General features: G+C 42.7%; 1 protein-coding gene across 1 annotated transcript in view; it reads right to left on the bottom strand.

The window, feature by feature from the left end:
* Positions 1–302: 302 nt before the first annotated feature.
* Positions 303–23,309, bottom strand: part of LOC100020088 (store-operated calcium entry regulator STIMATE) — an 83,094-nt gene continuing 60,087 nt past the window's right edge. The window contains exons 5-11 of the mRNA XM_016424576.2: positions 15,887–15,999; positions 14,602–14,679; positions 13,399–13,548; positions 12,616–12,726; positions 12,392–12,407; positions 1,262–1,378; positions 303–1,029 (exon numbers count right to left, since the gene is read on the bottom strand). Coding sequence (XP_016280062.1) covers positions 923–1,029; positions 1,262–1,378; positions 12,392–12,407; positions 12,616–12,726; positions 13,399–13,548; positions 14,602–14,679; positions 15,887–15,999 — 692 coding nt within the window. The 3' untranslated portion in view covers positions 303–922. The remainder of the gene's footprint in view (positions 1,030–1,261; positions 1,379–12,391; positions 12,408–12,615; positions 12,727–13,398; positions 13,549–14,601; positions 14,680–15,886; positions 16,000–23,309) is intronic.

Below are 23,309 nucleotides of genomic sequence, written 5' to 3'. Positions count from 1 at the left end.
CATCTTTATCTTCACTACCACTTAATATTCTGCATTTCCTTCAATTATTTTAAAACATTATTCTGAGAAGTGCCAAAGAAGTCCATGTCACACACAGATAAAGGTTAAGAACCTTTGCTCTGGCCCAAACCTTCTCATTTTACAGGTAAAGAGAACCGAGGCTGGGAGAGAAACAGACGAAGACCCTAGCTTATTAACTAATAACAGTAGTAACTGGCATTTATATGGCATTTTAAGGTTTGCAAAGTGTTTTACAAATATTCTCTCATTTGATTCTACTAATCAGTGGAATGACTCAGTTCTTCTGTTTCTCCTACACACAATCCTTTATTCCAGCCCCACCAGTGTCTTCATTGTTCCCCACACTTCCAGGCTGTGTAGCTTCCCCCATGGTGGTCTAAGCTCTGGGGGCAGCGGACTCGAGAACAATTTGTGGAGCAGAATGTTGAGGGTTTCGAGGGAGAAGAAGGGAAGAGGCTGGGGCTGTGGACAAAGAGCAGCAACTGATTTCCCTGTACAAAAATGTGTCTGTCCACATTTGAAGCTTTCTCCCCTCCTGTCCTGGCCCTTGGACTACAATCTGGGTTTGGATCAAGGGCAGAAGAGTACAGGGTCCCCAAACAGCTCTGATTACTTTGATTTATTGATGTTTCAAAGATTTTCATGCATCCTTGTGTCTGTGGGGTCCATTCTGGGGAATCAAGGGAAGCAGAAGGTGCCTAAGATCCTGGATCCAGAGCCCAGCTCCTGGACCCTGCACTTTAAGGGGGGAAAGTAGTGGACATTTTGTGTATTTTAAAAAAGTGCTTTAAAAAAAGTGTCTCCTTTGCTATCCATATTAGGGCTGGTGCAGGAGTTCATATGTGAGGTGGGGGGTGGGGGAGGGAAGGATGAACAGGGACAGGAAACAGCATGGAAGTCCTTAGCCAAAGACACTCTTGGCGGGCCCAGACTTGGGCTTCTCGAAAACAGTCTCTCCTCCTGTCCGACTTCGGCTGAACACAGACGGGGCAGTGGAGCCAGCTTCCTCTTTAGGAAGAAGAGAGTGGAAAAGAGATTAGTAAGGGGTCCCCTAACAGATTCCCAAGCCTTCAAGGGATTGGATCTGGCTGCTTCTCCACCCAGGAAAAGATTCTAAGGGCAGGGAATGATTCTCCATTTTCCTCCATCCTTGGACACACTTTCTATGGGTCCTTCTCTGTGTTCTCCCAACAGGGATGGACTCCCTCCATTCCAGGGTTCTTCACATACACAAACGTACCACATTCTCGCATGACCTGGTAGGTCTTGGATTTGATCTCTTGGTTCTTAGAAAGAGTATCTCGGGCTCCCTTCAGGTCCTCCTCCTTCATGGGAGGTCGCTTCTTTTTGACGGGGGCTGCCTAAGGATGCCAAGAAGAAAGAGAATCAAATCTTATGTTACGCCAGACATTGTGACCTCCTCACACACCCTTAGAAGCAATAGGCTACAGAAATTTGGATTAATAAAACCTGTCATAAATTTAATTTTTTGTTAACCTGAAAACTAGTAGCTGAAGAAAATACTTGAATCTGAGCAAAATAAAAACAAACAAACAAAAAAAAAGATGACCATTTATAAGTCACCCAGCACTAGGCACTGTGCCAAGCATCTCACAAATATAATTACAATAACTCTGGGAGGTAGGTGCTATTATTGCCACCACCACCCCTGCCATTTTATAGTTGAAGAAATGGTGACAAAAGAAAGTGACTTGCCTAGGGTCACACAGCTAATAAGTGTTAAAAGCCAGATTTGAATTTAGGTGTCTGTTTCTGTCTCTTTTTCTGTCTCCATCTCTGATTCCGCATCCAGGACTCTCCACCCCTTCAATATCTATTTGCCTCTGGGCAAAATAAGCCACTTTCTAATGCTCCCAAGGCGAGTCTTAGTTGGAAACTAAAATAAACTATAGAGTGCTATGATTGAGACGTTTACAATATTGAAACCAGTCCATTTGAGTTCAGAGATTCATTTATGAGAAATGGGTTTCATTTCTATGCCAGCCCTTTCCCCCAGGCAGTAGGATCTTTATAGACTCCTTGTATCTCTCCCTAGACTGGGAGTACCCTAAGGCTGAGAACCAAGTTCTCTGCCTCTTCCAGACTTGTAGCTCCCTAGCTTATAGCAGCAGTATAAGGTCTGTTTCTCCTCTGCCTCCTCTAAATACTGAGAGCTCTCTGAGGGCAGGGCTCATGTAGGTTACTCTTCTGTTTCTTTCACATCATTCTACTCAATATATATTGTATTTAAGCCTGGCAGCTAAGTGGCACAGTGACTAGAGTGCAAAGCCTAGAGTCAGGAAGATCTGAGTTCAAATCTGACTTCAGACACTTCCCGGCTGTGTGACCCTGTGCAAGTCATTTAACTCCCATTGCCTAGCTCTTGGAACCAACATACAGTATTGATTTGATTTTTTTTTTTTAACCTCAAATGGGGTCACAAAGAATTGGACATGACAGAACAATAACTACCTAGTTATTTACAAGTTCTCTCTCTCATTATAATGTGAGCTACTTCAGGTGAGAAGTTGTTATTGCCTTACTAAGTGGTTCCATGGGTAAAGTACTAGATTTAGGAGTCAGGAAGACTAGAGTTAAAATTGCCACAGATATTTATTTACAAGTTGTGCGATCCTAGACAAGGCATTTAACCTCAGTCTGTTTCATCTGTAAAATGGGGATAATAATAGCATCTATTCACAAGATTGTTGTATCAAATGAGATAATGTAAAGTATTTTAAGAACCTTAAAATGTTACATAAGTACTAATCCCAGCACTTAGAGTGTCAACAATATCACACACATCTAATAAATGCTCATTTTTGTATTTGATTTTTCTTGAAGTTCAATTTTATTTTCAGGTTTGAATTATCTTCTTCCCATCTCTGTCTTCTTCCAGCCCCCATGAGAAAGGAAGAAAAACAAAATTCCTAGTAAAAGTAAAAAAAAAAATTCCTAAATGGGCCATGGCCAAAACCTTGTTTCAATCAGCACTGAGTCTGTTATTTCACCTCGAGGTAATGTAGCATGTTTCATCATGAGTCCTCTGGAATTGTGATTGGTCATGGATGCTGATCAGAATTCCTGAGTCTTTCAAAGTGGTTTGTCTCTACAGTATTGTTGTTATTGTATACTTTGTTCCCCTGGTTTCTAATCACTTCACTCTGAATTAGTTCATAAAAGACTTCTCAGGTTTCTCAAAAACTGTCCTTTTTATTCTTTCTTAAGGCACAATAATATTCCACCTCATTTATATGCATTACTTATTCAGCCGTTCTCTAATCGATGTGCCCTGCTAAGTTGCCACCACAGGAGGCTGCTATAAATTTGTGTTTTTGAAGAGACCCTTTTCTTCTTTGATCTTTTGGAGTACAGACCTAGTAGTGGCACCATTGTCAAAAGGTGTACGCAGTTACAAAATACTTCTAGGACGGTTGGAAGATATCACACTACCAACAGGGCATTGATGCATGTTTTCCCAAAGCCCACTCCTGCATTTGTCAGTTTCCATTTTGGTCAAGTTTGCAGTCTGATAGGTGGGAATTAGAAGCTCAGTTGTTTTAGTTTAATAATTAGATTTTACTTAATAATAACTAGATTTCTCTAATTATTTTTAGGATATTTCCCCATATAACTAGTGCTAACTTGGATTTCTTCCTTTGAAAACTGCCTATTATTTCATTTGATCATTTAATTGGGGAGTGACTTCTAATAAATGCCTGTCGTAAAATACCTGGTTTGGTACTTGGACACAGGGACTCGGGACTCAAGGACGCGCTTAGATTAAAGGAGGCCAAGAATCCTCCTGTTCCAAGAAGTTTAGAATTCCCTGGCCAACCCTGCTTGGGTATGTGGCTGGAAAGGGTGCAGGGGCTGGCTTTCATTCCATGTGCCAGCAGGATAGTGTACATGTCTAACCTAATGGGGTGGATAGAGAGAGCTCGGAGTTCCTGTTTCCAAACGCTCCTCCTGCCTGCCTGGATTGCCACAGAAGCCTGGGAACATTTTGTGCACTACTTGAGTACTCTTGAGAGTCTGGGCGATGTGGATGCTATGGTCAAGGCCCCCTCTCCTCCCCAGCATCTCCCCAGGAGGAACAGACCGTCTAGAGGTCAAGAATGGCTCCAGGGACCAGTTCTGGCCCTAAATGTTCAGGGATGTGATCCTAGGGAAAGGGACCAAGGCGTGGTGACCTCCTAAACCCCTGCCTTGGGTGCAGGTTCCAATCTTAATGTTGGGCTAATGAGATCTTGCTCCCTTTCTCCCCACAGAGATGTGCCATCTGCCCGCACGGCCCCCACCCCAGGCTCTTCTCCCATCTCGTCTTCTCTGACCCTCAGAAATAGCTGGTATAAATTAGGTCGGCCTATCCGGGCACCTGCATGATGGACGACTTCCTAATTCAAGCCTGATTAAGAGTACTTCAGGTTCTTTTCGCTGCAGAGCAATTTAAGTCTAATGGAAGACTATAACGTGCATATAACCAAGAGACAAGAGAGGGATGGGGGGCAGAGGAAAAAGCCATTCAAAGAGCTCATACAATGTAAGAAGGGACAGATAATGGGATAAATATAGATAAAAAAGGACAGCTAAGTAGTGCAATGGGATAGAGTGCCAGGCCTGGAGCCAGGAAGACTCATCTCCCAGAGTTCAATCCTGGGCTCAGATACGTACTAGCTGTGTAACCCAGAGCAAGTCATTTAACCCTGTTTACCTTGGTTTCCCCTTCTGCAACATGAGCTAGAGAAGGAAATAGCAAACCACTCCCCATATCTTTGTCAAGAAAGTCCCAAATGGGGTCACGAGTTGGAAAAACTGAACAACTAAAAGATAATTGGGAGGGGAAAGGGGAGAGAATTAGGGAAGGCTCCTTGGAGGTTGAGCCCAAGTCTTGAAGAAAGAAAAGAATTTTAATGGGCAGAAATGAGAAAGTAGTGCATTATGGGCACAAAAGCAGGAGGTAGGTGGAGACAAGGTAAGACTCAATAGCTAGGCATCCACTTTGGCTAGAATCTGGAGCACGGAAAGAGGTATGAAATAAAATTGTAATGGGAGAATGAAGCCAGACTATGGAAGAACTCAAATGTCAAGCTGAAGAATTTGCATTTTATCTTAGAGGCAGTAGGCAGAGGAACACAGAAACGTTTTGAATAGAGGAGTGAAGGCATATGTGTTAGGAAGATGATTTTGACAGCTATGTGAAAGGTGGTCTAGAGCAGCAGTAAGGAAGCGAGGCCAGGGAGGAAGGCCGAACAATAGTTCAGGCAAGAGGTGATCGTGGGAACATAGATTTAGTATTGGAAAGAACCTTTAACGTCATCTAGTCCAACCTCAATTTAAAGATGAGGAAACAAAACCTGGACTAGGTAGAGTGGGGTCCAGGACTTGTACACTCACCGAGTGAAGGATGCAAAAGACTCTAACTCAAATTCAAAAGGGCTTGAGCCATGATTGAGAGTGGACATAAGTGGTTAAGCTCCTAGTTAAGTTGGGACAGAAGACTATAGGTTCTGGTTCTGGACAATAGCTCCTACTCAGATGCCTTAGTTTAATATCTCTGGATTAAGTAAATTCTAAGGTCCCTTCTGGCTCTTGATTGGATGGCCATTCTGCCCGAGATTGTTTTTTTTCCCTTTACATGACAAAGTTAGTACCTACATGGTCCTTCGGATGCTTTTTCCATGACAAGATCAGGGCTGGGCTTTTCCCCTTCCTTGGTTTGCTTTGGGTTGGGCAAGGTGCCTTTCTTTTTCTTATTTACAATCCCCAGCTTAACACAGTGGCTAAGTGTATATCATTAGGCACTGAACACTTAATAAATGTGTGCTGTATGATCTGGACTTCGTGTGTGCTGGGGAGAGATGGAGAAAGGAAGCATTTGCTTCCTATTTGGGGAGGTACAAGTGGATCCAGCTTCCCATCATATGCTTAGCTGTCTCCCAGCCACAGAGACACACACATACACTCAAGACTGTCCACAAGTACCCCCAATTATTCACCATCCATTCCCTACTATCCCACATCTAAATTATTTAAGTACACAGACGTACATACAAAAAGGGAGGGGGAATTCAGGCAAGGCTGAGAGGGAGGACCAAATTCCCCACCCTCCTTAATATACACAAAAGCACAGCTACACATACAAAACCCACCAAGTTTTCCCAGGGGTTTTCCCATTCCTTCATTTTCTAGCCAGCTGTTCACACCTCCCCTCCCATCAGACCTCACTTCTTTAAAATGTATTTCCTCTCTACCTCCCACCCCAGCAGCTCAAGAAAGTAAATATTTCCTGAAAAGCAGCAATGTCTAAGGTCAGGTCTGGGTCCTTGCCTACCTGGGACATGGCTGGAAGCTGGGTACGCGTGGGAACCAGTGGCAGGCAGTCTGGTTCTCTCTGGGATCGAAAGCAGCAGAAGCGTCCTTGTTTGCAGTGATCTAAGCTGGAGCTGGGCTCACAGGGGATTATATAGTCAGCCTATCCCTGTGAAGTCACTCCCCTGGCCTGGCTCCCCTCATGAGTTAAGTACACACAGGCTGCTTAGGCCCGAGTTTATTCTTAGAGATGACTGGGGGTCTGGCCAGCTAGGACCCCGATGCCTTGATGAGAAGCAACAGCTGGGGGTGGGGGGAACCCCACTCCATCGGGAGCAAGATGTTCTATTTATGGCTTTGGCTTAGTCAGGCTCAAGAGGATTGTGTCTGTATTTGAAGTGTGTGTGTGTGTGTGTGTGTGTGTGTGTGTGTGTGTGTGTGTGTGAAAGAAACCCTGAGAGAAAAGTAGGATACAATGGTTTTTTTCTTTCTCCACCCATGGTCACCTAGGGCCTCCCTCTTCCACCCCTCCCCGCCGGGGGAAAAAAGGAAGTACAATTTTCAAAGTACGTTCTCCGTTAACTCTTTGTAACCACGTCAGACTGAGGGTACAGGGGAAAAGACTGATGCTGATATCTGGGGTCCTGCATTCTTTCCCTTTCTAGTCAGCTGTTAGAAAGGGGAGGGCATTCAGAGGAAGAAGGGACTGATGGCTATTCTATTTGGGTCTCCGATGATCTTCATCCAAAAATACTGACCAAGCACCCCCTCCGTTTCTAATCCTGGCTTTACCACAAGCCTTTAGGCTTAGCAGATGGCTCTCTGAGGCAGTGTACCATCCACATCCTACTACCCTTCAAGATCCATTTGAAGCCCTATCTCTGGCCCTAGGAAGATGTCTCTGAAGATTGCAGCCCACGGATCTCTTCTTTTCCTCCCTTTGTATCACACATTTATAATTTAAACTGGCATTAGAGTGCATGACTAGGAAGTCAATTTACTATTGGGCTTTTTCTCAAGCTTCCTTGGCTTGTGATAAAGATTAGTAGCGAGCTCTTTACCAATAGATGTCTTCTGGCAGAATCGCCACCACCAGTCCAGAGTATAACATGGGAAAGACTAGATGAGCTTTGAGATCCCTTCCAGCTTTGGGGATCCCCTTTGAAATTTATCCATGAAGAAAACAGAAAGATGAAATTCCAGAAGACATTTATATTATTTGTTGCTTTACCTGACACACTACAAACCTAACTTCTTTACACTTAACTCCCATCCAGTTCACCCCCAGCTGAGGGTGCAGGCTGAAGAAAATCTGTCTTAGGGAAGAATCTCATCTGACTTTTACCTTACATCCTGGTGTGTAGGACTGGGACCCTGGCTCAGTTGGGTTTATAATGGGAAGTTTTCTCTAGAATACAAGAGAGCATTCTCCTATGCACTGGAGAAAGGCTCTGTGGCACTGTTCTTCCCTCTCCCATCTCCTCAGGCTCCAGCTCAAGGGCAGGAGTTTGTGGGGTAATCATGTGGGCAGATGATTAATTCCTGAGAGTTACTCAAAACTGATGCTCTGCCCATCTCACTTGGCAAAGGGTGGCTCCTGTCTTTTCCATTCACACTGAAGTATTTCCATGGGGTTCCAAAGATTGCTTCTCTCAGCATTCTTTTGCTTCCTGATTTGTGAATGTAATCCACTCCTTGGAAGTACCAGTTGTTCAGCTCCATCAAAGAGAAGGAAACACATGAGACTATGCCATCCTTTCACTTCTTTCTTAGTGTCAGTTCTCTGTAAACCTCCCATCACCTCCATAAACCCTGTTGTTGACTCTGCAGTTGCCTTCTTTGAGCTTTGGGCTCCCCTCTGAGTAATGAAGGGCCTGGGATCCCCTTCTAGCTCTGAACTTCTTTGGTTTCTGCCATAACTGTAGTTTAATCCTATCAAGAACATACAATCAAAGGTTTTTTTTAAAAAAATGGTAATAATGTGTCAAACTTTATTGTAAACCATTATACAATGTAAGTACATTATCTTCCCTTACACTTAAAAAATTTTGTTTTTTAAATGTAACACCACTGATTGACCAATACCATCGAATGCAGCAGGATTCTAGCATGGTTTTTTGCTCATAAAGGTCCAACCTTAATTTACTCATCAAAAGAAAGCTCAACTAAAACCTCTTGAGAGCCCATGGTTCATATACCAATAATCTCAAACCAAATGAGATAAAAGTCAAACTTATTCCCCAATAAGAAGTAGGTCCCACACCAAGGGAAAACAATCCCTTTGGAAAAGTGACAATCATCCTATTCTGTAAGATCAGATGCCTTTTGTTTTTCTACTGGGAATGTCTGAAGACTTTCCTAAAGTTTGCCCTACTCTGTAGCACAAGTGGATTGCTCTACCCTTCCATTTATTCTGCAAGAGAGAGAGAGAGAGAGACAGAGAGAGAGAGAGAGAGACAGAGAGAGAGAGAGAGAGACAGAGACAGAGAGACAGAGAAAGAGAGAGACAGAGAGACAGAGACAGACAGAGTGAGAGAGAGAGAGAGAGAGAGAGAGAGAGAGAGAGAGAGAGAGAGAGAGAGAGGGAGAGAGAGAGAGACAGAGACAGAGAGAGAGAGAGAGAGAGACAGAGAGAGCGAGCGAGCCCCATAGATAGCTAGTTAGTGAGGCACAGTGGAGGGCATTGCTGGTGGCCACCTTCACTGGAAGCTCCCATTGAAGCATTCTGAGGCATGGCTGTAAGCCACGTCTAGGGCTAGTGCCAGCAAAAGGCACCAATTTGTACTATCTGGGAGAGTCTTGTTTCTAAGTCTTTTCCCCCTGAAGTTTAGAGGCAAGATACCTCCACGTGAACATATTGTCGACAGTCCAGTGAAGAAATAGCAAGATGGGAGATGTGGTTCAGTTGACCTTTGAAACTTCCTCAGTGCAGCTCAGCCATAGATGGCTCCCCACACAAGGCTTCAGCTGCATCTATGCTCCTTTCACATCTCGCCAAATGAAACTACAGTCCTTTCCCCTTGTTTGTGACAAATGTTATGACTGCCAGGATCGCATGCAGTACCCTGGCTTTGGGGTTACTGCCCTCTGAATCCAATGTTTATGCAAGGGCCTGACCGCCATTCAGATTTAGACAAGGAGCAGCTACGAACAAGGATTCAGCCAGCATTACTTTGCTCCTCAAAAAAAGTTCAACTACCCTTTGTTGTGTAATGCTTCCTCCATATTACCCAAGAAAATGGGGATGAGCACCACCATGACTAATAGCTGTATCATATGTGATATCTTACACAGGATGCTTCCTGAGAACTGAGAACTCATTCTCTTAAGGAAAGGAGAGCCTGGACAAAAGGAAGTCCTAGGCCCTGCTCTCTCATGTCTTCTTGCACTGAGATTGCACTGAAGATTGGAGGTGGCTTATCCAAAAATGGTGGGGACACGCTGGGCAAACCAATTACCAAGAGGCCTTTTAAAGACACGCTACATCCTATCCTCCGAGAGCCCACAATTTCAAATGTTCTTTGGCTTGTAAGGCCTTACAACATCACCCTGTTAGTTAGCTACAGTACATAACCCAGAGATCTCAAAGCACTTACTAAAAACAATTCACAGAAAAATATACCACACTCTCATTAGTTCTTTCCTCCTCCTCTCCCCCTCTCCCTCCAATATCACTGCTCATATAGAGCTTTGGATCATCTGAGGTCTGTATTAACACGCATCTAACATATTATACATGATTAAGGCTTTTAAAAAAATAATAGATGGATTCTATAGACTTAGCTCAAGATTAAAACAACAACTCAGAATCAGACACCCTGTGTGCTCTGAATCCAAAGGGACAGAGGGAACAAAGTAGGCATGTGTGCTATTCAAACAACCAAGTAACAGAGCCAGAGAAAGGGATATGTGGAGAGGCCATGTGACCCTTTCTTATAGGTGGGGAAATTAGCTGCAGTCTTCCTAAACACTGATGCCTATGAACATACAAGAGTCTCTTTCCTGGATCTCACAGATGAACACTCAGAGATGACATTGGAGCTGTTTTCCCCCAAATGTCTTATCACCTCCTCTAGGAGAGGCTGCTGATACAGCCGTTAGGAAGTGAAGGGGCAGAATAGCAGAATGGTGGAATTAAATCAGGGCCAGGATTCTCTTTCACTCTCACCTCATTGCAACCAAGCTGGCCCCTCTCTTTCACCTCTCAGATGTAACAGATCACAAAGGAACAATGCGTCACTTCTTATTGCAAAAAGGATATATAAATGCACAGTTACAGGTCAGTGGTTTCACTCAGTTCTCTGGGTCAGTTTAACAAATCATAGCAGGACAGCTGGGAAGTCTCCCTCAAGGCTTGTGTATTGCCCAGAGACCAACAAACAGGAAAGTTAGAATAACAAGAGAACGTGGGAGTGCACATTTCAATATTCTCCGAGGTCCCTGTGGGACCCCATCGAGCCGCCCATAACATACCACAATTCAGACCTAATATGTCTATGTAAAACATTTAAAAATATCTTTTAAAAAGCTCTGAGTTGTTTGTCATTCACTGAATTTGTTTGGCTTAAGGCTTGGTATAGCTGCTACCCAGAGAGCAGAGTAGTCATTATACTATTTCTTTCTACACTGTCACCTTGGTGTCTCAGCTGTGACAAATTCCTTTACTGCTTCTCCCTGCCTGGGGCTCCATGTGGGGCAGCACACATTTCAGCAAATTGGCCTATTATTTAAGAAATGCTCTGAGTCCCAGGTGCCTAAGGCCCATCTAAGAGCATGAGTTTTGTCTTGTGAAAATGACAAATGCAAACCTGGAAGCTTAGAGATCTGGAGAGGCCTGGGAGTCGACCTTACTTCTGTGAATCAAAAGAATCAGAGAGCTTGGGGGAAAAGGTGGTCACCTGGAGGAAGCTCAGGAAGAAAATGATCAAGGTGTGCAAAATAAATCAGCAATCTTGGGATCCAGGGAAGCATTAAGGAAGATTACCAATGCAGGATCGTCAGGTCCGCTCAGTTTCTGAATGAAGCAAGGGGGTCTCTGGATGTGGGAAGAGATTTGGGTTTTACCTTTAGCCAGATTGTATTTGAGAAGAATGAAGGGGGAATTAAAAAGGACGTACATATGAGAACATTCTACTAGCTCAGGAATGAATGGGGAGTGTGGACTGGGAATGTCAAATTCTCATAAAGATTTAGTCTTCCTTTTTGGTGAGTGAACACTTATAGGCTATCAGAAAACATGGCATTTTTAGTATAAGGTGCCTGTGGCCTAAATCTGCAGAAAAAGCTCTTTCTGAATCAGAAGAACTTTGGCCCATTAGAGCAGAGAATTCATTGCTTGGGGTCAATATCTAGCACATACAGAGTCTGGTGATTACAACTGAGAATTGGTTCCTTTCATCAACCCTCTGCCTTACTGCAGTCATGAAATGATTAAATTATTCTGAAGCAAAACTTTTGACCTCTTTCTCACCTACACATTGCTTGAACGGTAAACAGTCCCATCTCTTTTCTTTTTGGTGGTGGTTAAAAAAAGAATCCTTAAATAGAACAGTATGAAAATATAACTTAAATTATAAAAGTCAGAGGAAAGAGAAGACTTTAAAAAAATCTATGTTCTATCAATTTCACAGGTACCTTGTAGGAAACAAATGCAGAGACTTAAAAACATCAACATGGTTAAGGCTCATAACCATAAAACTATCCTGGGTTCTAGGAATTAATTGTTGCAAAAGCCACTTTTTAGTAAGAAAACATACTGGCTCCAACTTGATCAGTCTGGATTACTTTTTCCTCCAAATGTGACCCATTCCATCATTCCCCCCAGAAATGAAAGGAAGCAGCTGCAGAGCATGAGTGTGTGTGTGCGTGCGTGTGTGTGTGTGTGTGTGCTGGGCAAGCACATACATGTATGTCCATTTTCTTCTGCAGCTCCATCAAGTCAGACAAAGACCGGTGTAGTTTTGGTCCCTGACAACACTGGGCACCAGATGGATGGAGAACCCAAACCCAACCTCTGTTGCATATTCGGTCAGTGTCTGTAGTGCAACTGAATTGTGACCTTCGACTGCCATGGCCTCTTGGGGGCTCTTGCTCTCTTTTCCTTGTTCCACGTCACAGGTGTCAGAGCAGGCAGGATAGCAGAGAGAGAGGAAAGGGTGTTAGGAAGGGCAGAGATGAGGAGGAAGGGAAAAGGTCAAGTGCCACTTAAGAATGAAAACCTGCCAAACCAAGAGTGACCGTGGTCCCCAGACTCGCCAGGCCCCAGGCCAGGAAGTGTCATACAGGCAGTCCAAATCGGTGTTTCTTTTTTTTCACAGGCTTCAAAGTGGTCAGTCTTCGGAGGTCTTCATCTGCATCTGACTCTTCCATCTCGTCATCAGCAGACATCAGAATCTGGAATGGAAATGGAAATGCATGGCTACTGAGTAACAGAACCAAGCCTGAGGTGGTGCATTTTGGCTCTATCTGCCATAGTGTCACAGTGTCCCTGACTGTCTGTGGGAAGGCCAGAGTCTTTTGACAGGATAGAGCCTCCTTGGGAGAGGCTACTGGGGAGTCCAGCATTATACCTGAGAGCCCATTTTGTATGGGCACACACTAGAACATTCTGATTTTCTGAAAAAGCCCCGAGTTTAGAGTTCTGTGACCTGAATTTGAATCCTAACTCTACTTTACTACTTACTTAGGGGACTATGGACAAACCACTTCCCTTCCTCTGGGCCTTTGAACCTTAATCCATCTTGGTTGTCTTAGGTTTATATTCCCTTACTTCTAGAAATGACAGAGGCATTTGGGAAGCTTAAAAAATGCTGACATCCAGCATGGAAGGGTTGAGGAAGCCTAATGGATGCCAGGGGCACAGACTTTGGAGGTTGGGACTAAGCCTGCAGCGGAATGGCTGGGAATGGTCCTGGGTTTCAGGCAATGCTGCTTTCTCAGCAAGTAATTCTCATGATTTAGCACTGTTTGGGAATGTGCAGAGTGAAAAAGAGAAGACAACCCCTCCCCAGCAAGTCCTGGAGCAACAACATTGGTCTTTTGTGAGGAATCAAAAATGTTACTTACTTCTGACTCTGACTCTTCATGGGATGCAGCCCGTCTGTACCGAACTTTGCTTCCATTTCTGGAGTCCAAGCTGCCTTCTTTTTCTTCTAGCTTAGCTTTTGTCTTTCCCTTTTTCATAAGGAAATTATCCACAACCCAAAACATTAATGCCTGCAGGAGGATGAAAGACAAGGTTATGATTTAGCCTCTTAGAAAGAAGATATTTTCGTCACTGCCATTTGGAAACCCTTTTCCAACCCTATTATATTTTTGTGAGAGACTATTTTGGAACAATATATAGGTTTAGTGTTGGAAGAAACCTTTAAGAGTTTGGTCCTTTCACTTAAACACATAAGAAATCTGGAAGACAGGAATTATGAAATCAGAGATTTAGAACTGGAAGTGCCTCCAGTGTTCCATCAATTCCAACCTCTTCATTTTGCAGATAACTGAGGCCCATAAGGCTGAGTGATCTGCCCCAGGACACATAGCCAATTAGTCAGTAATGGGCAGAGGCAGTATTTGAACTCAGGGGCTCTCACTCCATTCCCAGAATTCTTTGAAGTAATTTGCTCAAAGTCACATGGATAACAACAGAATCAAGCCTAGAACTCCTCAGGACCTCTGACTCCTAGTCTATGAAGTTTCTACTACTCCCATCAAAGATGCTTGGTCTCTCCTCTCCATGTCTGGTCCCTTCATCCTAATTAATTTTGTTTTCTTTTCATTCTAGATGCTGAATGTATTTCTTTTGAAGTTTTTAAACTCATGCTCTATGTTTGGTGCTTTAGTCTCTGCTTCTCAAATAAGGGAATTCTGGTGACGGTTTAGATGAAATCTCAGAAATAGGCCATCAAGAAAAGATTGGAAGACATCCCAGGAACTCTCCACTAGGAGCCTATGCCACAAAATGAGGACTTTGGGTCACAGTTGTATAAAACTGCTTGTGGCTGCTAGGACATGGGCAAAGAAAGGCCATTACTATAGCTCCATTCCCCATGATCACCCTTCTAGGGGTGGCAGGGACAGAAATGTTACTCCATCCCTCCCATGACAAGCCTCCAAAGATCCATTTACCCTTTTAGGGGTGCCAGAGAGTACAGGACAAGTTCCAAGATAAAGGGCTAGTTGTATGAGGAGGATACCATCAACAGGACTCAAGCTTTCAACCTTGGATCTTTTAGGCAAGGGAGAAAAATGAGGAATAAAGCTACCCATACTAACATTGACGAAGAAAGGAACTATCAGCATGACGATGGCCAGTTCCAGCTGGGGGTTCTCTATAGGATTCAAAAGAGCTACCTGTGAAGAGAAGAGGATCCAATTTAGTCAGCAGAAAAAGAAAAGAGGCTGAAGCATAAGTCAAGATAAGAAAAGAAAGAAGGTCCTGGGCCACCTAACTTTCTCCCTATTTACTGCCCTAAGAACCTTGGTGAGTGGAAGACTGGACTTTTTGAGCCTTGGACAGGCTGTAAAGAAACAAGAAAATCAGACCTGAAGAGTTCTGAAGGGGCTACTATTGCAGGCTGGTAAAGGAGAAGCAGTTGTATCTGAGACAACAGAGCTAATGGGAACGGCTACACAGGTCTTTCCTCAAAGGCCATCGTCTTCATGTGGCCAGTCTCCTTGATTTTATAGTCATAACAAATTCTCAGGTTTAGAGGTTTAGGTGGGTGAGTGGTAAGGCTGGTGATTCTCTTTCTTTTTATAGGCTTAACTGATCTCTCTTTCTTTTCCCCACTCCCACATTCCCCTTACCTTTTGTCTTAGAATTAATACTTAGAATTAATAACAATCCATGAATTAGGCACCTGGGTTTAAGTGACCTACTCAGGGTCACACAGCTAGGAAGTGTCTAAGGACAGATTTGAACCCAGAACCTTCTATCTCCAGGCCTAGCTCGCTATCCATTCAAATCTCCTAGCTTCATCTTGCTGACTTCTTTTCAATGGCCCAAATAGGCTAGCCTGAAAGATGCATCAGAAAGGTCTAAAACCTGCTGCAATGATGCCATAAGAAGGCCAGGAACTAAGCCATCATTCCTACTGGCACATGGACAAAAAAATGCCCACCCTAGATGGTTGCCTGGATTAAAGTATGGGCACAGATCCCAAGAAAGAAACCATGCAGCTAGGCAAGACTAGGCTTCTAGCTACTGCAAATCAAAGCAATGAAGTTGCCTGGAAAATAGCACACATTACTAAGCCAAAAGTCTTTTTAAAATCCAGAAGGAAAAAATTAGTAACAGTGAGTAACACCTAGTCTACAAGTCTTGTTTCTCCCGAAGCTACCGGGCATTGAAAGGGGTGGGCCCAGCTGGAGAAGGGCTGAATCTGAGGACACATTTACAGAGCTCAGAGAAAGAAACAAGAAGACACGTTTGGACCAGAGCCAGTGAAGCCAGAACTGCAGATGGGGAAGTGCTCAACAGCTCATCTTGTTCACAGACATTTTCCTTGGCCAGCGATGCTCTCAGAAAATCATCTCAGGCAGGGAGAGGGATGCAAACCTTTTTCCACTGAGGTATTAGGAGGACGATGATGATGATGGTTTTCTCAAACATCATGATCACGATGTACAGAGCACACTGCCCAACCCAGGCACCACACTGCAGTGGGTCTCCTGCAAATACAATGGTAGACACTAAGAACAGACACTGGGCACTCCCCTAAGAGTCAAGCAAAGCCAACTTCTATGGTTTTCCTCATCCCCCTCCCCCATGCTCATCTATCTCTCCTTTGCCCTCTGCCCCCAGCACACAGTCTCCTAAATCCTGCATGTGACAATTAATGAAAAAATAACATCTGTTGGAATTTGATGTACTTGGTTGCATATTAATGAATAGCCTGGCATTAGAAACAATATAAAATAAAATAGTCATTTTTACTCATTGCTGACTTTTCCAAGCCACTATCAATCTTTCTTTACATTTGTAAAACCAATTTCCTCTTTTTTTGACTCCTAAAAGAAGCTACCAGATCTTGGGCATCACTTTGATTTAGAAAAATATCAGGACTTCTCCTCCCCAGCCCCCAACTCCCAGACATTTAAGCTTGGTACCCTAGTAGAGGTATCAAATAAAAGGTAGTAACTGGAATGGGGGCAGGGAAGGGAAGGGCTTATTTAGTGCCTACTATGTGCCAGGCACTGGGCTGAGAGCTTTACAAATATTATCTCAAAGCAGATGAATTCCAGAAGACCATCAACTACAGGAAATATCAATCCAGATCCTAAGATCCTAAGTTACAAAGGAGCACAAGCCTCAGAATCTCCCAGAGAACAAATGGGAGGCAACTGCCTGACTCTCTTTGAGGCATTCACCCTGTGGTGCCCAACATACTTGGCCTAATCCATGTGCACTAGGCAGCTTAACCCTAGAGGCAGGAGCATCAGAGAGTGCTCAGATAGGTATCCACAAAGCTTCAGCTTAAGAAGCAACTGAAGTAGCAAACTGGCTCTGGAGTCCAGGCTTTGAGAACAAAAACTTGGCTATAAAAAGAAAATGGCAGTTTGTTCACACGAGTCTACTGTTTATAAAGCAGTCTCTTTGTGGCCATTTATGCAATAGGCCCCCATTCCTGTTAAGACAGAATATGTCATGGGTACAAAGCAAAGACATAAGTGAATGCCTTTATACAGTTGTAATGACTAAGAAACCAAGACCATTCCCTTTTCTGGAAAACCTGAAAAGATATGTGATTGATATGCTGAAATTCAGTAATTTTCCATCTTGAGTTTTCCGTCTACTTTAATAAAAAGGACAGTGAACATTTTGGCCTGAAACAATTACAAAAGAATAATTCTGGCTAGTGCTTTTTAAACAGACTTATGTAATCCTTATATAATCCTTGGCTCATTTCAGAAAAAGTATGTGAAACTACTAATCAAAGGAACTTGTTGAAAGCTACAAAATAAGACTCTTGGGACTCAGCCACAAAGAGCTACTAGGAAAACTCCCTGAATTTTGATGGATCTGTTTTTAATCAACAGCCAAGTAAAAAAATTCATTTCTTACCAAAAACTAACAACAAATCATACTTGCTTAGTTTCCTTCCTCGATTAATTTTTTTATTTCTAAGTAGCTGATTGTGGTGGGAACAACTTTCCCCACTTCATAATAGAAATACCCACAACACAGCCAAGCCATGGTCTTTATTTCCCCTGACCATATACTTTAAGAACAACACTGTCACAACAGGTTAAACCTGTAAGCCAGAGAGGCAGAGTGAACACTTCTTGACTGATTACACTGAAGTAGTCTAGGGAATGAGAAAACTGTCAGATAATACTGCAGGAAATGCCCATTTGCATCCTATCAATGTAGACCCAGAAGGCAAATCTGGTTTCTTCTCAGTTCTGGGACAGTAAATACAGATGACAATGGTGTAGTGGAAAGAGAACTGGTCACGGAGTCAGAAGACTAGAGTTTAAATCTTGCGTCTACCACTTACAAGCTGTGTGGCCTTGGGCAGCAAGAGCTCACATTTACCTCAACCCTGTGAGACAGATGATGTTACTATTATCATTTTGCAGAGGAGAAGATGAAGTCTCAGAGACTTGGCCCAAAGTGACACTGAGAAAATGTAAATTGAGCCAAGATTTGAATGCAAGTCTTCCCCCTCACTTCAAGGTCAGGGTTCTATCAATACCACCACACTCTCTCTCTAGTGACAACCTCAGTTTTCTCAGCTGTAAAATGAAAATAAAAACATTTGCCTGGCATTTAGCTATCATGAAGATTAAAGAAAATAATGAATGAGAACAAATTTTTGTAAACTTCAAAGTGCTGTATAAGAGTGATTACTGTTGATGACGGCAATGGCAACAAAATCACAAACACTCAAAATGCAGGCAAGGGAAGACCTTTAGTTAAACTATGGGAGTAATAACCAGCCTTGCAGAGCCTGGACTCAAGAGTGAAGACAGAGGCGCTAGTAAATGTCATATGGAAGCCCTGCCTGGCCAATTAGTGGTGAGGCAAAACTGAGGGCCAGGTCAGTATTCTTCTGGGCAAGAGAAAGTCCTCTGAGTCCACTCATATCCTCTGAGAAGAATGAATGTCCTGGGCCCTGAAATGATGCTACTATTTAAAGATTTGTTTTTGTTTTGGAAGGGTAGTAACTGATTCACCAAATCACTTACTTTCCTTTTGAATGTTACATCAAGCAACATTAGATGCCAACCTTAATTATATGACCTGAGGCTCTTCAGTCTGTGCTGAGTATAGCCTAACCTACATGGTCCCTCACAAAGCCTTCCCTGACTGCCTCAGCCCCCCAGAGACCTCTTTTCCTTTTAATCTTTTCTAGCCCCCACTGTAGCCTGCATTTGAACTTTACTGAACACCTTGCTTGGTACTGTGAATTATCTTTTTATTCATATATGTCCCTATCTACTCAGAAGAAAACATGTTGAAGGCAAGGACAATGTCTCATAAACCATCATCATACTAACAAACACACATACATGTACTTGACAATTTTCAAACCTTATTGTACAGCCACTCTTTCGTCCCATCTTGACAACTATTCCATGAGGCAGGAATTCTTTTCCTATTCTACAGATGAGGAGACCAGGGAAGCTGCATTACCCAGGAATACAGAACTAATAAGCCCTAGAAGTAGAATCTTACCCAGACCTTGGCTCTTGGTTCACAGCCCTGTACAACATAACCTGCAAATCTAAAAACCCTCCAGTTTTAAATTCTGTGATCATGTTGCCTCTAATCCCTCTTTCTTATGGGCCTGTACATAGCTGGCACCTTACACAAAGTGGGCCCTCATGTTTACTGACTGGTTGATACAGCATGGGGTTGTGATTGGGTTAAATCCCTACATCCCACTACCAGAAGAAAACCTATGTGCTTTCTAGCAATCCTGATATACATTCACCTGTAAGCTGAAACCTAAATGCTTTAAAATAATTACATCTCTCAGCAAGGAGCCTCTGTCATCTAGTAAAAATGCTAATTGGCTAGTCTTGGCTATAACTATGTTGGGAAAAGGCAGCCAGCTAGTTATATAATTGTAGCTGGGATACAATGAACACAGTGATCAGTGCCTGGAAATCTGCTCTGTGATCCTAAGAGATAATAATAGCTCGGTATGTGTAGGTGAGGAGGGAGCTGAAGGCAAGAGCTAGTTTTTCATCAGCTAAGGTCCTGCCTGAAGGTATGACACAACAGGGCAAGATCTTGCCTCCACACAGGCATTATCATTTACAGAATGTTTTCACTTCCATCATCTCACTGGATGCTCAATAGTCTCTCACAAGGGAGGCAATATAGGAGAACCCATTATACAGAGAAGAACATAAAGCTCAGGAAGATGACTGAACTTTTCTGAGATCAGATTCCTATGAAGTAATGGAGCCAAGACCTGAATGAAGGCTTTCTGAAGGGCCTTGGCAAAAAGCAGGCTGAAAGGTAAACTTGGGGGGCTGCCTTTTCTGATGGAGAAAGCAGGTCAGCCATCCCTTTCCCTACTTACTCCGCCAGCCTCAACTACTATAGGTTTCCCTATTGTGATATGAGCGTCAGATAAGTCCTAGGGCTCTGACTAACCAAAATAACAATACTGGCATAGCAAAGAGAAAACTAGGTGCCCTGGAATGAATGGTAAAGTGCTCAGACTTCCCAGTCCCAGCCAAGATCACATGGGTCATCTTAGTCTTGAATGCAATGGCTTCCTGGATGTTAGGGTTCTTGACAAAGGTTGTGTAAACAAGGAGCTTCAAAGAAATCAAGTATAAATAGTCTTTCTCTTGACTGAAGGAAGAACAGTTTAAAAAGGGAAAGGACACGTAACTAACCACAGCATTTGCTCTGCTTCTTTGGCACTGAGGCTAGACAACTTAAGTTCACTTTATGATGACTAAGGTTATGGTCACAAGAGAGAAGGCCTATGGAGGGATGGGTCACTGGGGTCATTTTCCCAAACCCTGTACCTTTTTAAAAGCAAACTTAAATGTTTTTTTCAAGGACACAAAAGGATTGGCAAACAGACCATTTGAGAAACAACTTTTTACATAACAAGAAAAAATGCCAGGTAGGAGGGAGGAGCTTGGAAAAGGAGAGGGCTGGGGGCGTGGTTCACTCTGGTTACAGAAAGAGCACATTTATCAAGGTAATCAAGGACACCTTGGCTTTCCTACAGGGACACATTCCAGGGTTCTCAATACCATTTGGAAAAGACCAGGAAAAGGACTAGAAGGAAAGTTAACACACTAAACAAGAGTCAAGACCCAAAAAGATAGGCTAGAACATTATAACAAAAAATCTATTAAAAGAAATGTAAAAAGAATAAATTGAAAGCAGTTTGCTTGTGTTTATAAAAACAACAACAAAAAAAAACAGGGGATATGTGACTAGCAGATATCAAGACTAATCCACTCTTAGAGACACAACTTCCCCATATCTGGAATGCTGGCCCTCCTCACTTCAGCTCCCTTCTAGGCTCAGCCCAAGTGTTGTTTCCTCCAAGAGCCTTTCCTGATTTCCCTAGCTGTTAGTATACCTGTTCTCCCAAATCACTTTGCCTATATCCTATATTTACTTCTCAGTGAATATGTTTTGTGTCATTTCCTTCTCCCAATAAAATGAAAGTTCATAATGGCCAGGGATTATCTCACTTTTGCATCTGAATCCCCAGTGCCCAGCTTAATAAAGGCTTATAATTGATTGATGATTAAGGAAATTATAATTGTGTAGTACTCAGTTTAGTTCTGGATACTAAATTTTAAGAACACTGATAAGCAGGAGTGAGGAGACAGTAACCAAGAAGGGAGGAACCTTGAACTCATGTTAATGAAGATTAACTGAAGAAAATAGTGATATTTAGCCTGGAAAAGGGAAAAATTAAAGCTTGGTATAAGGAAAATTTCCTAATAATTAACTTATCCAATGGACTGGATTGCCTTAAGAAGTAGTGAGTCATTCATCTCCCCACTCTCTTCACCTCTACTGAAGTCTTTTAAGTAAAGACTGGAAGACCACTCATTGGGTATGTTGTAGAAACTTTTGTTTGGGTATAGTTTGGATGGGATGGCTACTGAAGTCCTTTCTAACTTTGAAACCCCATTACTTAAAGTAATTGTTCTGAGACATGGAGTCTACTCAAGTCTACTGTGGGGTGGGCTAGGCTGTCTATTCAGTACTTGGGAGAAATGTGGAGGCCGTTTGAAAGGTTCTGAACTGCCAGGTGTACAGATATTCTTTCTTGCTTTGCACATGGTAACAAGCCCAAAGTTCCTCTCCTAAAACCATTTCTAAGGTGTAAATTCACTTACAATCTATATACACTGCCAGTAGCTCTGTGGCATCCTAGGATAGATGTGAATGGTTCACCTGGAGATCCCATAGAATAGGAGAAGAGAAAACAGCAAAAAGAAGTAATCACAAACTACAGTCTACTTTCTCATCAACCCAATAGAATATAGACAAAATGTAGTTGTCTACATGACATCCAAGCTGCATTCTTATATTCATTCTGATCCTCAAACAGGAAGTTCTGTATGAGTTACTATACTGAACTTAAAAAAAAGTTGGTTCCCCATATTTAATAAATTGATATCTACAGAGCAAAGGCAGCATTACTACAGACAAATCTTTATTGAATGTAGTTAAGGAGAAACTGAGAAGCTATCTGGAACAGCATAATGAACATTATGCAAGGAGGCAGGAAGCAGTGGACCTTTTTCTTGATGTCCTGTTTATTAGCTCTGGTATTCTGATCAAATCAATACTTCACCTGCTGAAGAGAGGAGGCTAGATTCCATTTCTCAGATTTGAATTTGTATCCAGGCTTCTCCTCACCTTCTTCAAGGGGAACAGCAGGAATAGTATTTCTGTTTGACAACATTTCAAGTAGATGACTCATAAAGCATCAAGTAATAGGGCTAAGAAAGTACATTCTCTCAGCTCAGCTAACCAGCAACACATGATTCCAGCTTCTAGAGATACACAAACAACTCTGGGCAGAAGCTTATGAATCATCAGCTCTTTAAAAAAAATGTACACTTGCCTCTAGAGGAAAATGCCACTGCCTTTTGAGTTCCTCGTTGGCCAAAACAGTCTTGGGCTTTGGGACTAGAGCCACAAAGTTGTCTTAGGAGTCTGATGAGGAACAGGCAAAGAGAATCTAGAAATCTTACTTCATTTCTCCCTTCTTAGCTAGTGTACTTCCTTTAGCAAACACTTAATTAGTTCAGCTCTTCCTGATAAGGAGAGCTTTCCTGTAATATAAACAGGAGGAAAAACCAATTTTCTAGCAGCAAACAATTTCTCTTGGGTCTGGTAACAAAAGCTCCTCAGGTTGTGCCAGCTAGGAGCAGCAAGAGATGTTTAACAATGAGGCACTTCTAGATTTATGCTCACATATGAATTTACTCCTAATTACCAAAGGAATTAGAACTTCTGAGAGGGAAAAAGAAAACCTTGGAAGATTTTTGAGCAGAGAAATGGCATGACCAGATCTATATAGAAGAAAGATTATTCCAGGAAGAAAGTGGAAGAGGGAGTAAACTGGAAGACTTGTCAGCAGGCTACTGCAACAGTTCAGGTCAGTGACAATGAGAACTTATGCTACAAGGGCAGTGACAGTGAGGAGAAAAAAGAGAGGACAATGTGAGCAGTGTTGATGAGGTTCAATCAACAACTTTGAGCTCATTATTTATGGGAGGGTAGAGGTGATTTGAAGATAACCAAAATTTTGAACATAGCAGGTAAATGGCAGTATCACAGATAGACAACAGTGAAGTCAAAAGGCATAGGTTTAGGAGGAAAATGAATATCTTGGTTTTAGATATGTTGAATCTGAGGTATTGGTGGGATATCTTGATGAAGATGTCTTGGTGAGAGACAGAGACAGAGACAGAGAGACAGATGTAACACTCAGAAGATAGCAAGGTAAGGCTGGGGATACAGATTTGGAAGC

This window comes from Monodelphis domestica, chromosome 7 (genome assembly GCF_027887165.1).
Source record: "Monodelphis domestica isolate mMonDom1 chromosome 7, mMonDom1.pri, whole genome shotgun sequence".
In the NCBI taxonomy this organism is placed as follows: Eukaryota; Metazoa; Chordata; class Mammalia; order Didelphimorphia; family Didelphidae; genus Monodelphis; species Monodelphis domestica.
This window is presented reverse-complemented; position numbering and strand designations above follow the sequence as displayed.